This window comes from Anoplopoma fimbria, chromosome 9, assembly GCF_027596085.1.
Source record: "Anoplopoma fimbria isolate UVic2021 breed Golden Eagle Sablefish chromosome 9, Afim_UVic_2022, whole genome shotgun sequence".
Taxonomy (NCBI): domain Eukaryota; kingdom Metazoa; phylum Chordata; class Actinopteri; order Perciformes; family Anoplopomatidae; genus Anoplopoma; species Anoplopoma fimbria.
In genome coordinates, this window is record NC_072457.1 from 30,511,205 (window position 1) to 30,529,772 (window position 18,568).

The window sequence follows — 18,568 nt, forward strand, 5'->3', positions numbered from 1 at the left end:
TGTAGCTGATCTAAATAAGAGTCTCTCCAGTCCGAGTTGGATATTAAAATGTATGAAAACACTATGGTACAATAATTCACTCCTGATACTTAAGGCAGGTATCATATCACAGTCATATTTTTAGTATAGTGACAAAACTTTTCAACCGCCAGAAGCAGTTTACAGATGCACCTGCAACGTGTCACGGAAAAAGATGCAAAAGCATCGCTCTCTTCTTTATTGTGCCGTGAGCATATTCTGTAGCCAAAGGCTTTTTTTGTATACTGGTGACGTACTGAGATAAAGTCTGTTATTCAATATGAAACTAACAAAAATAAGAGGGACCAGAATTATGTATTAATTCATAAATTTTATGTTACACATTTTACATCTATCTTTTAACATCCTGGGACCATGTTAGAAATGAGTATTGTCAGGTAAACATGTTATCCCTTAGACTGGTGTGTTTGATAGATTAATAAATAAATCAAATCAAATATATGAGCAGGAAGGAGACACTAAGCTCCTTTTAATTGTCGTACTAGAAGCTAGAAAGAAAATAAGGCCAAGTTTGATCATTTTGGGCAATTTGAGCTGTCTTTTTCCAAACAGCATCAAACAGAAGTTACACACACCAGCTGTTGATCAATGCTTTGATTTGGTGAAGCTTTTTGAATTCATAAACCTGGTCTCCTCTGATCAAACTGCTCTAAACAGTCAACTAACAGTCAACAGAGCCTTGGTCTGGCTTTTTGTAAACAATCACATTACTTGAAGCCTCTCAAGATGAATTTTGTGTGATATTCCTAGCCCCTTAGGATTCTCATGAGAATCCAGCTGGTGTGCAAGGATAAGGGACTAGGAAATGCTTTATGTCAATGGTTGTCCTCACTAAGACAGAACTACAGTGTGTGTGTGTGTGTGTGTGTGTGTGTGTGTGTGTGTGTGTGTGTGTGTGTGTGTGTGTGTGTGTGTGTGTGTGCACCTCTCATGATGAATGCATGTGTTATATACAAGAAGAACTTGTAACAATGAAAGTGAAGCAGCTATGTCAGATCAATACAGACATACTAATTAAATCAACTCTCCGCTGCCTGGAAATGTTGGATCATACTCATTATGTTTGTTCATACAAAGGGCCTGTGGTGATCAGAATTAGTGTAGCAAACAGAACCAGCAGTGGCTAACAAGCTAACCTGCTGCACTGTTTTCTGTCCCTGCCTTGTGTGTCATTATACTCAGTACATAAGTACTCTACTTGAGAGGCAGATCCAGCTAGAAGCTAAAGCTGGATGAGTATCAGAATCCCCAAAACAAAATGGAACAGAACAGAAGCCTTAACTGCGCTTGTTTACACAGTGCCATAAAGAAAAATGATGCTTGGGGCCCCATAGCTGCTTGAGCTGGGCTTGCATGTAGACACACACACACACACACACACACACACACACACACACACACACACACACACACACACACACACACACACACACACACACACACACACACACACACACACACACACACACACACACACACACAGATCAGGTCCCAACGAGAGCCATCCGTCTCATCTGCCATTCGCTACTTGAGGGACACAATGATGGAGACATTCCTTTGAGCTGTCTCAGCAAAACCACACGCAAGTGTCTACTTTGTCACTTTAGTATTCACTGGATGAGCTTTTGGCCGTGCCACCACTTTGGTCTCAAGACCTATTGGATGGTTTCCCTAATACTTAAAGTGAGACAATGACTGTGTTTATGTGCACAAAATATTCTGGTATCTGCCCTTATTCTAAAAAAGACAATATTCACTAAGATGTTTATATGGCTAATGAAAATTAATAGTCCACTAATATTCCCATTTACATGCAGCCATGCGTACTTAGATTAATTTAAAATGCCTCCATGATTTAGCATTTATCCACAGTGGCCACTGTTGAGCAAAAATTACACAGACATGCCTTCCACCAACACTTTCCCTAATTTTGATTCAACTTCATTATCCTCCGCCATATTGGACTTTGAGTTTTACCACCTTGGTTTTTTCCAGAAGTGACAAACTGGAAACACACTGTGAAAGAGTTAATGTTTTAAGATGAAAAAACAGGCAACTCCCAGACCAGACAACGCCATGGTAACCAGCTGTCAATCACAAGTTCCCAAATTGTAAAATAATTTCTTTAAAGCAGGAGGAAATGTCACTGAGGCAGTGGTTAGAAAGGAACCCAACATTCCCAAATGTGAGACCTAATTAGGCAGTGCCAACCAATACAAACCTTGTCAATAAACCAACAAAGAAAATCTCCCTCTCTGGTTTAGAGCACCATAAATTATTTATATATTGTACCAAAGGTAAAACGGAGGGGAAAACGTGACAGCTTCTTGCTGCAGAGCAAAGACAACCCTTGACTGAAGTCTGATCAGTTCAGAGCAGGTTTCCTCGTGCAGTAGTCCCTGGCAAGGTGGGAATGCACAGGTGAACACATGTGCACTGCTGGCTCTCTGCAGGGGCCTTTGACCGATTTATGACACACACACACACACACACACACACACACACACACACACACACACACACACACACACACACACACACACACACACACACACACACACACACACACACACACACACACACACACACACACACACACACACACACACCAGTGGCCTGGGGCAGATCTTTATCCTCAAGCCCCACAAAGCCATTTAAGCCCTGCAGCTATACCAGTCTGCTCTACTCCTTCCTCCTTCATATATCCCTCCTTGCTTCACCAAATCATTTTTTTAATACTCCTTCTCCCTGGAATCCACCTCCCCTCACTTAACCCTTATTTTTCAATTTTATTTATCATTCTAATCATTCAACTTTTTCCTCCGGATCTCTATGCTGTCTCTCCACCCACCCCAGGGCTGCTCTTTCATCTCGCTCCAACCTTCTTCCTATCTCTCTGTGGAGGTCCAGAGTCCAGTGGCTGAAGCACCAGAATGTCAGACAGACATATATTAACATTTAGACAGCCTCTGGGCCCGAAGGGGACCTCCGGTTTAAATCAGTCACATCCTCTCTGCACGTTTAGAAAAGTTCCACAAGCCGACTGGTACAGCTGGCACCAGCGGAGCACCGGTGTCAATCTTCACGGGTGTTTTACCGTCAGTTGTCCTACGTGACTGTTTCATGGGTGTGTAAGTTTCTCTTTTCTCTCACTTCTTCCTTCAACACTTGTCTGTTCTCTTCCAATTCCATTAAACACATTCTGGTATGTTACCATCAGTGTCAAGTCAATTTGACAGTCTAGCTTCTCCACAGGCAATCTAGTCTTAAAAGAACAAACAGAGTGTGTGTCCCATTCCTATCAGTGTGGCTTAAACTAGCAAATATTTTAAATATTGATTAATTCCATTTCTTTTTTGATGAAATGTTCAACAAAACATCAGAAAACAGTGAAAAAGACCTGTAACAGTTTCCCAGAGCCCAAGGTGAAACTTTCAGATTGCTTGTTTGTCCGCCTGACAATCCAAAACCCAAAGATGTTCAGTTTACACAGATATAAAAAAGCGAAAAGCAGTAAATCCTCACAATTGAGAGCCTAGAGCAAAGTCAGTCATTCAAACAATCACCGTGGTTCAGAAATACATCTATAAATATTGGATGAATTGCTATAATATTTGTTCCCCAGGAGATGAGTCCTAATGACTTTGGTGATCTTCAGACCTATTCATTAGTGCTCGCTGCAGTTCAAAATGTCAGTATGTCGAATACTTTGGAGACAAATACCTGCAACATTAATGAGATGAAATGAATGTGTTTAGTGCTAATTACCAAATGTTAGCCAGCTAACACGCTGCACTAAGATGGAGAGCATGGCAAACATTATACCTGCTTCCTGTGTGACTGTACACTTTTAGTCTTGTTGCCTGACAAATGACAAACAAATAATGAACTGACAATCAAAACATTTTGCCTTGATTATGAACTTGGCCGATTGGTTACAGCGCATGCCATATAACTGCAACGGCCCAAGTTTGATTTCCAAGCATGTGGTGAAAACGCCCCAAAAATCTGAAAAGCTTCAAAATAGTTGGTGATAATTTTCACTAGATTGACTACATAAAGAAAATGTAGTCGAACACTCTCAGCCACGATGTGTCTAGGGTTTACCCTGAAGACCTCCATGTCAAAACTGTGGTAAATGATTTCATTATTAAATACCATTTGCTTTTTACGAATGTGCATCAATTTTTCCTTTAAATTAGTATCTTCAGTGTGGTCAGTACCTCTCAAAAACTGGTGTGCGTTCCCATTCTTTCTCATCCAGTAGATTGAGTATGCCATAATATAGACTGCACTAATAAAGAACTTTGGGCAGATTCTGAGTGAATCTTTTCAAAGGTTGTCCTCTCTTTTTTAAAAGACCTTAATATTGAGACTTGCAATGTATATGCAGATCACTTGTTGATTCATTATTTTTATGCAGATTGCTTGGCTCCCAGTATTGCTGGTTTCAGCGTTGTCGGGGGATATGCCTGTTTGGAACCTGTGCCCGTTCAGAGATGGACTATTGCTTGACCCCCCAGAGTGTTGCGTTCTCAAGAACAGCTCATCTCTAGTTGACTCCAGGGAGCTGAAGAAAAGTTTGATTGTAACGATAGTATACCCAGAATCCAGCATTATAGATGAACTGCAGTCATTGGCTGGCATTATCTATATAATCGACTTAGTCTGCAAAGCCCTTAAGCCCCTGCCCCGCCGCTGCACAGAGTGCCATCGCTTGTTTAAATACAGTTAATAATACTGAATGTGTCACATGTCCAAATTTCACCAACTTCGACAATGCACATCTTATTTTCCCCTACAATAGTACCGCCAATTGCGAATTAAATCGGAAGAACAGTTCCTGAGATATGCAAAGTACACAGACGGACGGACAGACGGACGGACGAACAGATAGATATTAGCCTTTATTTATAGAATGACCCACCATTCCAGGTTAAGCCATCAATTTAAATCTCAGTAACTTTATAAACATATTGTATTGCTTTTTGAAACTGCACTAATCAGTATCTTTATAAAGACTACGGATCAAATAGCTATGTAATATGAAAGGTCATGGAGAATTATCCCTCTGCAGTCCTCCTCAGCTTTACAGAGTTATATGCTAAATATTAAGATAATTATTTGTGTTTCCCTGGCTGCAAACTCTGCCTTTGCAGTTTGGGGCTGAAGCAGACAGGTGTTTTCAGCAACAACAAAAAAAAAAACAGTCCTGGAATTGAGATGGTGACAAAAGACAAGCTAAGACTGAATATTGGATCAGCATTTCATCATTGTGACCAGAAACACAACTCCAAATATCTGCTAGTATTGTTTCTATTGAATGTGTAAACAATCAAGTAGGGTCTATATGCAGTCTTGCACAAACCACTTTAGCACAAGACTCACCCCTGAGATAAAAAACTGGATTAACATCATTATTTTGACCCAAACTATGATCTTTTCCTAAACCTAACCAAAGTTTGACTGTTTTGAAGGTCCTGCAGGACTGTGCGCCTGCAGATAGACCTACTTGAAATATGCAACTGCTGCTAGTACATTTGCCAGCTTTATAAGATGATGTCAGTGTTGGGATTTCAGATTCTTCTGGCCACCCCAGGCTGGAATAAAAATCAGTGAATGCAGCTTTTAAAGAAGCATTTGTTGATGCAAAATGCCCAGTGGATGTAGTGGACGTTGGGGTTAACTAGCTTATAAATGTGCTGTTGTCTTCATCTTTGCTTAATGATAATAATATCCTATAATGACTCCCGAATTTATTCAAGTGACAAAACACAAAACTCAGCACATACGAGAAACCCAACACAAGTGAACGGGGATCCATGTCACCAAAAACAAGTACTGGAAGTTTCATGTTTCCAAGTTAAGCCTTTGCTAACAATACTTAACAGGTAAACTTTATGTACAGTAACTCTGGAAGACAGAGAAAAGTGAGACGTATTATTATTCATTGCTGGAACAGCAGAGCAGAGACAGGGGGGAGCCCAGTGATGGTGTGAAATCCCTGTAAGGATAATTTTTCGTAGTTAGCGAGTCTCAACGGTCTCACAGGGTCTTGTATTTTTTTTGTTGCTGTCGGCAGCCTCGTTTGTGTGAATCAGTGTGTGTGAATGCACGTGCATGTTGGCTGGACTACATGTGTATGTGTGTATGTGTGTGTGCTCACTATGGGCTGTGTTTGTGGTACTGCAGAGGTGACAACAACCAAAAATACACCAGCTCTGCAGGCCTGAATAATTCAGAGAGTGGAGACGGAGCAGCGGGGGGTGGGGGTGGAGATAGATGGATGGATGAGAGATGGCGGCGACAGAAGAGAGAAAACAGTACAGTGACGATGAACAAAGTCGGGGACAACAAGAAGGTGAGAGAAAGTCGAAAAAAGTGGGGACTCATCAGAAGCAAGCCACACACACACACACACACACACACACACACACACACACACACACACACACACACACACACACACACACACACACACACACACACACACACACACACACACACACACACACACACACACACACACACTTGACACACGGAGGCTGGTTGTAGCAAGTAAATACACAGTAAAACATTCATCTCATTCTGGACTGCTGGGGTGCACATCGAATTCTTGCATCTGCAGACTGCAGCGCTAAAACGAACCTAAAAACAGACACAAATCCTTGCTTCTTACACAAAAATATATCTTGATCTTAAATATCTGCACAAAAAACACAAATCAGCAATACCTATCTAAAGCACACATAAACAAACAGCATGCTTCCACTGCCTCCTCTATTTCGCTTATACCCACACACATTCCTCCATCTCTTTTATTCTATGCATGCCGGCTCCCCATCGCCTATCACTCACATTGAAATTCCATCTGTTTTTGCAATCTGGGAGTGCAGCTGTGGAGCTTTTACATTTCCTGTCTTCCTGCCCGGCACAGAGAGGGATGTATGGAAACTCAAAATGGAGACTGGAGTGTGGAGCCACATTTATTGCCTCTTAGTGGGGAAACTGTACACATCCAATATCCAAAGAGCCTTACTGTATGAAGGACGGTGTTTTTAGCACGTGTGGCCCTGCGGGGAATTGTGTTAATGCTGCCATTAATAAACGTCAGCTAGTCAGAATTACCAGTCAACCCCAACTGATACTTTCAGGAAAGTATGTGCAAGACAACAAGACAAACTATAAATTACAAATTGACTTTTATGAACAGTGTACAGGTGACTGCTGTAGAAGGAGAGGGATCATAATTAGTGACTTCCGCTCAGTGCAAAGCACTCAGACAACAGAGAGGAGAGGTCTGGAAATAGGCTGTTACTGTACTTCTCAGGCAGCTCCTTAGGGCCCCATTACTAGTGGATATCTTCCCATCATCACTGTCTGTGGACGAAGAGGAGAGGGGACTGGGGAGTAATGGATTTCATCTGGAGATGATGACTGATGGACCAAATGTATCCAAAGACACACATAACACACCAAAGTGAACAAAGCTTTTGGAGCCATTCAAGCAGATTGGTGTATGTATGGATGTAGAAGCCAACAGGACGGGGTAGTTGTGGTTATGTGGTATGTGTTGCAGTGCCATACACAGCTGTTTGAATCCACGCTCAATAAGACATTTTTAACTAATTAATAATACACTTTCATGAACTTAAACCACACTGTGAAAAGGTTAAAGTCGTAAAATTCCAAGACCGGACACAGACGTGGTAGCAACCTGTCAATCACAAGGTAGCCCCGCCCTTAAGCGTACCATGTTTTATCCTCTATTTTACTGTAAATGGGACCTATCATGCTGTATTGTAGAAGACTTTAAACTAGCAATTGGGACCATAAACTCATGTTTGGTAAGTCAAGTGAGAAGTAGGATCATTGTCTGCCATAAACTAGTTGTCCCATCAGACCAAGTAAGGCCGCAGCAGCAAAGCCTCTTATGCCAGTTTGCAGACGACACAATATTTGTGTCTGTTACCATGTTTACTGTTTCAGATGAGCAGTTTAATAGTCATAAAATCTTGCCATATTTTTAATTTTTTGGGCCGAGAGACAAAACAGAATACAAGTCGGTCCAAGGAACAAGAATGTAAACAAACAATGCCGTTGGGTATGATGCTGGCTGTCATTTTTATTTTTATTATAAAACACTGACCATTCCTCTGTTTCACAGTTATACCCGCAGCACCAGTAACATCCTAATATTTCACATCATTCCTTTTTCACTTCACTATGTTTCGCTTCAATTTCTAAGCTAGTCTTTCTGTCGGAACATTATGAGGCTTCCCAGACCGACGATGGTTGTTGTTCACATTACACAGGATAAAATGAATGATTTATGCAGCCGATGGCCATGTTACTGATTTCAGTAGAAACCCTATGACAGCGTATTCGGGCTTTAATTGCGCTGAAATCGTGAAGTACCAACCAAGTATTGAGCAAGGATGCTTTTTGTGTTAAGAAACGTAATTTTTACCTCTAATAATAGTATTGATATCACTCCTGACAACAAACAAAACTGACTAGAGTAGAGGGAATTATATAAGATGATACCAGAGCCCAGGTTGGGATATTATAAAAAAATAAATAAAAAAAAATCTCAAAAGATGCATCAAAAGATATCCTAAAAAAAATAAAAGCTTTTGGACAAAAGTAATTTATTTCTTGCCTTTGACTTGTAGGAATCTAATACTTGTTATTAATGCAATCCAATAAAACCACTTATTTTTTTTTATATTTTCTAAAGAGCCAACAGACAGGCATGCTGATCCCACTAACAGAGACTGTGTTTGTCAGGGAACATTAGCTAAGAGACAATTAGGTTTCAGTTCTACTGACGCCATTAGAGCTTTTAACTGGCTGCCGAAGGAAAGGAAGGAAGGAACGGGAGATGTGTTTAGATGTGTGTGTGTGTGTGTGTGTGTGTGTGTGTGTGTGTGTGTGTGTGTGTGTGTGTGTGTGTGTGTGTACAATATGTATGTGCTTGTGGGTATGTGTACAGGGTTTTATGTGTGTCTGTGGATGGACTGTGTGTTCACATGTTTTGTGTATCTGTGTAGCAGAAAGGTCAGAAGAGAGAGCTTCTGGCCCGCAGCGTGTTTTCTAAGTTGTAGAAGGGAAAAATGACTGTTGGTAACGCTTTATTTTACAAGTCGGTTATTTCGTATTACTTTCTTGAACGTTTTATGGGAGAAGTATATCGTTTGATCCTAATTAAAAAAAAAATCAGGCAATTACTTTCAAGATTAATCAATTAATCATTTTAAATGTGAGAAAATAGCGAAAAGCGTCCCCTTACAGTTCGTCATAGCTCAAGGTGATGTCTTAAAATGTGTTGTTTTGTCCAACCAATGGTCTAAAACCCAAAGATATTCAGTTTGAAATGATAAAGAAAACAGAGAAAACAAGCAAATATTAAAGAAGCTGAAGCCAGTGACTATCTGACAGACAGACACATACATGCATGCATGAACGCACCCACGACCAAACGCATGCTTTCCACACGGCGGAGATAACTTTGAGAGGCAGCCTAGATCTGAGACATTAGTTTCTATAAAAAAAGACAATGAACCACATCCCACAATGTGCTTCTACAAGGATCGGAGTGGCCACTAAGTCAACATCCCTCTGATGTGTCTGCCTCCCCCCCTTCTGACCTCTGCTTGTCACTCTGGCTGTCATAGTGACTGGAGAGTAAAAAAGCAGAGAATGTATCGAGGCAGGTGTGAGCTCGCCGACCATTTCCCATCACATGCAGTTGAAGCGTGGGATACAGAAGGAGTGTGAGAATTTAATGGTGTGAGGGAGCATGACTGTGCCGTGAATTAGTATGAGCTCTGGCGGGTATGTAAGTGTATATGTGTGTTTTAGCTTTGCACTGTGGTATATGAGATTCTGCTGCAGTGCTTTCACATATGAGCCTTCACTGCAGAATCCAACCATGATGTCATCTTTTCCTTTCATCTTTCCCTCTCTGAATCTCTCAAGCTGTAGAAGGAGGGGTTTAATTCAGTCATGATGTCAAGTGAGAGGATCGTATTAGATAATGTAGAGAGGGAGTGGAGAAGACAGGGAAGAGGAACAAAGTAGGAAAGGGTTCATTTGCACTTGCAGAAAAAAACTACAAAAAGAAAACCCAGCTGCTGTGAAGAAGCAGTTTTTCACTTTATCTCTGTAAGTCATTATTACTGAGTATTAAAACTTAAAGTAACACCTGACTCCCTGTGCTAATCCCAAACATACTTTGTACCCTCCACAAAATCTAATCAGATGTAAAAATGCTCTAGAAGAGGATAGTCAATTAATTATTTAGCTGATCAACAGAATCGTTGATAATTAATAAATATGTTCATCAATTTTCCACATTATTTTTCTTCCGTTTCTCAAATATGAGGATTTTCTGCCTTCCTCTATTTTAGTAATAATTTAATATATAGATAGAATAATTCCTGAACACTGTCGATCACTTGTACTCACGTTATTAAAGACATTTTCTCTTTCCGGCTTCATCAGGTAAAACTCAAACTGACTAACAGTACAGGTACTTTAAACAATCATTATATGAATGACCTTATCGAGGTCTGAGGATAAAACCAGTGTAAGCGTTTCATTTTTTTTTTTTTCATTGACACTTTTTGATTAAACACACCTGAAGCACATGATCTTTGTAGTAATCTTAATAACCATTACCTTCTGAAAATGTAATACTGCAGTAATTGTAGATTTAATTGTAAATTGAATACAATTGCGTTATGGACTACTGGTGAAACAAAAAAAAGCAGAATATAACGTTTTATTATCTAGTAACATGCACTTTTATAGACCTTGGCTTATATTTAATACACACAATTACCTCTGTCACATACAGTAGGGCAAACATTTCAAATATGAATACATTAGTGGTGAAACATAATAAATGCAGATGCTGATTCCATACGAGGGCTCACTGAATTATAAACCATATTCTGTGGCCTTTACAGTCACTAGTCAACCCAACCAAACACATATGAGAGACTTCTATGACAAGAAGCATTAAAGCTGTTATGGAGGCGTGTGGTGGAGCAACACATCACTGCAACACTTTATGTTGGTTTTTCCTTCAATTTGTCATCCATCTGTAAAGGCTACAGGTATCATTATTTCCCCTAGCACAAACATCTAACGCTATAAATTGTGTGATATCTACCTTCATCTGCATAAATACCATGCGTGCTACACATCCTGCTCCTCAAGAGCACAGCTGATGCCATTAATTAATTAATTAATTAATTAAGCCTTTATTAGTCCCACAATGGGGAAATTATTTCTCTGCATTTGACCCATCCCGGAGGAGCAGTGGGCTGCAATGAAGCCCCGGGGAGCAACTTGGGGTTAGGTGTCTCGCTCAAGGACACCTCGGCATGTTGCCGGTAGAGGGGTTTGAACCTCCAACCTTGTGGTTACGGGACAAGCGCTCTACCTCTTGTGCCACAGCCGCCCCGCAAATTAAGCACTCAATGCCATTATCTTACTGCTTCTTTGGGCGTGTCGGCGCTGAACTACAATTAGATACAAACCACAACACAATGGCTTCTGAGTCGAACCAAGTGTATGTTTATATGTGCAGATATATTAATTTCATACATTTGCTCATTGATATGATAATGCACATGTTCTTTTTTAGAAGGTCCTCACATGTGTATGTGCAATTTCTTTGCCTTCAATCTGCCATAAAGAGTGTTTGGACAGAGGGGCTGAATGCTGCAGCATATCTTCAGACTTCAAAAAGACAACTGTTATGTGATTCAGACAGTCTTCCTGTCAGATTGACAGCTTTTGATTTTTTTGTTTCTCAACAAGTTGCAACTGAGGTTTCTCAGACCTGAGGGACATGAATCCTGCTCTGCCTACGAAAGCAAGACGTAAACTCAGAGTTCAACTCCAGACATGACACTCACCACATCTTGATCTGTGATGTGTTTTTTTCTGTGATGTCAGCAGTAAAGAGAATAGAAAATATGTGCGGGAGAGAGCGGGAGAGGGGGAAAACAGGGCAAAAGCTGGAGATGGAGAGAGAAAAAAGGGAATGTGGAAGTCAGGGAGAGAAAGGAAAACAGTTGGATGGAGGGAGAAATAAAGTCAGAGGGGCCAGTGATTGGACAGAGGAAGGTGAGAGTGTCCCTGGTTCTCTCTGATGTCCACATTCAGTCCCTGCGGATGCCGGCGCCGTCTGCTCCTCCCCCCCCCCACCAGCTAAACACATCACACTTAGATGAAATAAACACACACACAGGAGGGGATGAGTTAGCCGCTGCTACTGCAGCTCCCCTGGCAAAAAACTGATTTTGAGATGCGTGTGTGTGTTTTCTGTTCAGTGAAAGCACACTGAACAGCAGAAGCACAGCACAGCCTAGTGGCAGCAAGATAAAGAGCCCGAGGCAGGACGAGGGATCAGTTGAAAACTCCTTAATTACTTTCAATTATTAGGTTTTTTTTTAGACAAAACTTTTAAAGACCTTTTTAGCCACAAATAAAATGCAGTTCAAATTATTAATCATTTGACAATTTGAAACCAGTAAAGCTGACACTGACTTTCTGTACCGACTTCGTTGTTGAGGGTGCCAGCATGCACTGGACAAGAGTAAATAATAATAATAATAATAATAATTAAGCCTTTATTAGTCCCACAATGGGGAAATTACAATTCTCTGCATTTGACCCATCCCGGAGGAGCAAGGGCCACCATCAGTTAAGTGTCTTGCCCAAGGACATCGACTGCTTGCCCAAGGACATCGGCCGAAGCGGGTATCGAACCACCGAGTGGGCTGCTAAGAAGCACCCGGGGAGCAACTGTAAACCATACAGTAGATGGCATATATGTGTAACAAGGCACTAAAACATTTTAACGCTTAATTTAATTCAGCTCACTGAATTGTCTTGATATAGAAATAAAGAAAGAAAAATCAACAAAATAATCAGAAGCACGTTGGGCCTGATGCAAGAACATTTTCGCATTGTTATCTTAAACCCCTCTTACTATTTTCTGCCCATATATGTTGCGTTCAGCAAAATCTCCTGAAAGGAGAACTACACCAATTTGACACGCCTGTTTAGAGGTCAAAGGGTGTACCACTACATAGCATTGTGTCTTCAGAGGGAGCTGCACAAAGTCTGATAAATTGCCTTGAGTGATGTCATTTAAGTCAGCATCGGTTGGGGCGTGTCAAGATGGTGACCCCTATTTCACACTTAGGGAAGACAGTTGAGGTTAGACATTGACCTAATGGTTAAAGTCAGGATAGGTCATCACAAGCATCACAAGACCCTTGTAGCCCGCTCCTCAAGTCTGCTTGAGGCCATATTAGCAACTACTAGCATAACACACCAGAATCTCTAAAAGATCTAGCGGCGGTGGAGTTGTATTGTGGGTAATGGAGGCGTGTGAAGTTAATTGGCTGCTTGCTTACTGTCAATGTCCTGCTGAAACATAAATCATACCACCAGAACAATGTGTCTGTTATCTCTGTTCTCCAACGTTTGGCTTAGAGATACATGCAGACCAATGATAAAGGCTCATATACAAGTGAAAGTTTTGTGTTTAATAGCTGACATTCTCTTGAACAAAATAAGTGTGTACATCTAAAAATTAAATATGTGACTAACAAGATGTTCTCCGTAAGTGTGCAGAGCCTTATGAGAATAAGTATTTCAGAGTATTTCATAATATCTTGCCATCAGTTCCAACCAATACTGTTAACACAGCTACCTGTTGTCAGTGAAAACATATTTTTAGGATAATAACAGCATTGGCAATATGCTGCAAGACAGAAGAAAGGATTGTTTGACTTGGAGCTAAAATAATCTTCACTGTCTCACTGTAACTTTGTAGGACCATCCATCCATCCATCCATCCATCTTCCGTAACCGCTTATCCAATTAAGGGTCGCAGGGGTGCTGGAGCCAATCCCAGCTGTCAATGGGCGAAGGCAGGGTTCACCCTGGACAGGTCGCCAGCCTATCACAGGGCTGACATATATAGACAGACAACCATTCACGCTCACATTCACACCTACGGGCAATTTAGAGTCATCAATTAACCTAAGCTGCATGTTTTTGGACTGTGGGAGGAAGCTGGAGAACCCGGAGAGAACCCACGCTGACACAGGCCCTGACAATAAGCACTGTATCATAGTCTGAAACAGGGTTTTCTACAATGCTAAATCGGAGCATGCCTATTTTGGCTGCATAGATTATTCTCTGTATTCTTACAAGTCTCCCAGGCTCTGCTGCTGAAACAAACAGCATGATGCTCACACCTCCCCGCTTCACAGCGGGACGCTGTTACACAAGTGATGAGCACTGCTCGCTCTGCCTCACAGCTTCCATCTGATCACTTAATCTTTTGCTTCTTGCTCTGCCTTTTCTACAGGACGCTCTGCTGCACTGTCCTGATTGGTGAATTCACTGTTGACCGGCTGTGTGTGTGTGTGTGTGTGTGTGTGTGTGTGTGTGTGTGTGTGTGTCTGCGCACACCTGTCTGATGGGCTCTGGGACCCGGTAGCGGCAGCAGGAGTGTGTGAGGCGTACAGCTGTGTCCACACTGATCTTGTGGCCGATGGACACGTACACCGGCTTAGAGCTCTTGTTGGAGCTTCGCAATGCCTGGACATAAAAAAGAAACATCCCTCGTAACTTTGATCACATTTCTCCCTCTCTGTTATTGTGATCGTCATGCACGTTTTGTTGAGTTTGACTTTTAGCAGGGTGGGCTTCTTTGAAGGCAGCAGCAACAAAACAACTCCTTTGTTAAAATGTTTCTATTTTTTGGTGCGTCTGTCCTTTGCCGCACCTTTCCAAGCACTTTGCCTGAGGCGGCTGTGAGTGGGAAGCTGTCTCCTCCTTTCTGCAGAGCATCTATCTGCGGAGGCAAAGACACAAAAATCAAAGTCAAAAAAGATGCACAGCACAGCAATACAAATAGCAGCAAACTGAAACAAACTATTAACCTGCTGTGGAGGCTCCTCGCTCTCTTTTTGTTCTTTAACCTCTGTGACTTGGCTTTCATTGCTATACATTTGGATCTTTGGTATGTTTTTCACACTCCAAACTGAGAACAAACTACAGAATCTTATTTGAAGGATAGCAAATTCTTGATTGACAAGAAATGAAGTGTTATATTTACCTCATATTCAAATGTTTCCTTACAAATACATGTTACAAACCAAAATGTTGACAATACAGTGAAAATGTTGCACCACGCAACAAAAAAACCTTCTTGTTAACGTGACTCTGCCTTTAATGTGTAAACTTTAGAGACAACACTGAGTGACATATTACACAAATTAACGCAAAAACAGCTGTTTGTGTTTTACAAAGTTGAAGATTTAGGAAGATTGGGCCTTTTCCTCCTCTACTTTGGACTGGGTTAATCATTTGACTTTGAAGAAATCATGTACGGCTGAGCACAAGTGCATTTTTACCACTGTCAGAGGATTTCACTGAATATGATGTTCTTTTTTGAAAATGATTTTTTTAAGGTTTTCTTCAAAACAAAACAAATAAGTTCAATTTTTTTTCAAGAAATGGCCAACAATCTTTTCAAATGTTTTTCTAATGAAAAATAGTTTGTGTCTCTAAAAAACAAAAATAGTCTACATATTTTTTAAACAAAAAATTTGCTTCTTAAAATCCTCTCGAACTTTTCTGAGAGAAACATTAACGTGAGCAAACCGGCCCAATAAAATAATTTAAACTTTGAATAAACCAATAATAATAATTATTATAATAATTATAACAATAATAATCATAATAATAATCTAATATGGAATGAGATTCGGTATCATAAGATACTCAATAATAAAAAGACTTATGGGAATATGGGCCAAAAGAAAATGAGCGGGACGTCCCTCTGGACGACTTTTCCTGGGCTAAAGAATATAGGAAAGATATCACTGTTTGACTTCTTGCTAGCATCTAAAAAGCAGTTTTTATAGCTGCTACTGAGATGCTAGCAAGCCAGGTACCTCATAGACAGTCATAAAAACTAAAAAACAAAAAATAGACTTGACCGTCAAAGAGCACTCTCCTTGAGCTTAGAAAAACCTTGGCCTTAGAGTCCATACAGTAAATCTGTCAAACAGTAAATCTGTCAAATGAGACTTGATGACAGGCAACTGGCTACTATTTGCTGATGAAATAATAAGAAAAAAATAGACTAAACCTAAACGATACCTCATATTTTTGATTGGTGGATGTACTTAAGGTACCTGCATTTTAAAAAAGTTTTATATTTTCTATATGAACTAAAGTTTTGGTCAAATAGTCAAAGAGACTGTGCAAAGTCAGACGTAGTGATGTAGGCGGTCACTGAGGTGTGCTGTGGGTTACGGCCAGAGCGATGAAGGGAGCTTAGCCTCCTGATAGATGGGGTGTCTGCTCTACTATGACTGATTACAGCAAGCAGCCAGCGGGGAGACAAGAGGGGGGGCGCACAGGTCCTCCGATCCCGACTGGGATGAGGCCAACAGTGTGTGTGTGTGTGTGTGTGTGTGTGTGTGTGTGTGTGTGTGTGTGTGTGTGTGTGTGTGTGTGTGTGTGTGTGTGTGTGTGTGTGTGTGTGTGTGTGTGTGTGTGTGTGTGTGAGAGAGAAAGAGGTTTGGCTTGTATGAAGCACGAGAAGGACTGGAGCCAGAATAGCAGAAGTCAGAAAGACAGAGCAAGTCATCAATAACACACTAGTTTGAATTACAGCCAGGCCATCAGTGAGTGAGAGAGAGAGAGAGAGAGAGAGAGAGAGAGAGAGAGAGAGAGAGAGAGAGAGAGAGAGAAAGTGAGAAAGAGTGAGAGAGAGAGAAAGTGAGAGAGAGAGAAAGAGTGAGAAACAGAGAGAGAGGGAGTGAGAAAGAGTGAGAGAGAAAGAAAGTGAGAGAGATAGAGAGTCAGAAACAGAGAGAGAGAGAGAGAGAGAGTGAGAGAGAAAGAAAGTGAGAGAGAGAGAGAGAAAGAGAGAGAGAGAGAGAAAAAGAAAATAAGAGCGGGGAGAAGCACTACAGGTAAAGAGGGGAGAAATGGAGGATTTGAATACATAAGTGAAACCACTGTGAAGCTACAGACTAAATATAAAAAACCTAAAATAAATACAAATAACGAACCCGTCCTTTAAGTCACACACACACAAAACCGATATAGATCTCATATCATCTCACTCTCATAACACACACACACATAACTGCTGTTTTTTAATAAGAGACAAGAATGAGAACAATCTCTGTATCCGTAGGTCACTGCGTGTATTTGTACTTCCACACAATGCTTGTGCTTTAAAGTGTTACATCTTCACATTTATTTACACACACACGCCTTTGCTCTTGAGGCCTTAAACACATTTAACGGCAGCAAGTGAGAGATAGTTCTCTCTGTAACCTTCAGAAACACATTAGACTAAATGTTGTTTTTGGAAACTTTTTCTGAGATCTAATTAGGCATGGCGGCATGTTGCTGGTCGGTGGTACGTGGTGGCGTGCGGGTAGATCCGGTAATAGCTAATCTTGTTTCTTACCGGCTAATTTTCTGAAATTTGGTAAGCAGCCTGATATGGCTTCTGTTTCACGGTTTACTTCACAGTTAATTTCCTACTAAACGCTCAAACACCAACGCCAGGGTGTTGACCCGAGGCGTCACAATTCTGTACCGTGTCTGTAGAAAGATTAGACGGAGCTCCAGAGAGTTACAACTACATCAATATGGACGGGGAAGGAAATTCAAAAATGTCATGCACGGCAACTGATCCAAAGCTGATAGCTTGAGCCCAAGGATGCAACACGGTCGTGTACTATCAGAGCAACCCGATACCTTTAATGAACATATCGGAGCCACTGGGATTATTATCAGCAGATATGTGTGGCCGCATCCTCGGAGGCGACCGCGTTCTGTAGAGACAAAGATCAGATTCTACCCTGCAACAGAGACGAACCAACATTTTCTGACGCCAAAGCCACTAAACGTAATTGAGTGAGATGGATACACTCCTACAGAGGATTGAATTAGTATGTTACACTACTACATGAAGACCGCCGGGGATATAAGCAGAGAGTCTCTTCGCCTGCTAATGGAGTTAGCGCTGGATGAGATGATTGGCAAGAGAGCGCCATGCTGGTTCCCTTAGAAACTTTTCAACAGCATCTGTCATCCCCAAGTACAGGAAATGCCCATCACTGCTCTTCTACAGATCAAAATCATGTGAAAATGATTTGCATATTTATATTTTTCCACAGGGAGAGCACTTGAGGTTAATTATCATCACTGTCAACTCAGCAGCAAAGACAGGGTTCAAGCTCTGTCCATGAGTTCACACCTTCAGGTTGGTGTTGGTTTGCTGCAGGTTGCTGAAGATCACATTTCTTTCCAATAGTGTGTGTAAAAGCATCGACAGTAAGTATTTTTAACATTTAATAGCTAGGCTGGATATGTATTGCAATGTCAGATAAACAATTATTCAGAGTGTCAAAATGAACATTGATTGTTCCTGGGAGAAAGTATGTCACCTTTGCCATTCATG

The 18,568-nt window shown here is 41.0% G+C and overlaps 1 protein-coding gene across 1 annotated transcript in view; it reads right to left on the reverse strand.

Moving 5' to 3' along the window:
* The window catches only part of LOC129096239 (endonuclease V-like), a 54,385-nt gene that overhangs the window by 26,032 nt on the left and 9,785 nt on the right, over positions 1 to 18,568 (reverse strand). Inside the window, exons 6-7 of the mRNA XM_054604960.1 lie at positions 14,861 to 14,929; positions 14,545 to 14,673 (exon numbers count right to left, since the gene is read on the reverse strand). Coding sequence (XP_054460935.1) covers positions 14,545 to 14,673; positions 14,861 to 14,929 — 198 coding nt within the window. The remainder of the gene's footprint in view (positions 1 to 14,544; positions 14,674 to 14,860; positions 14,930 to 18,568) is intronic.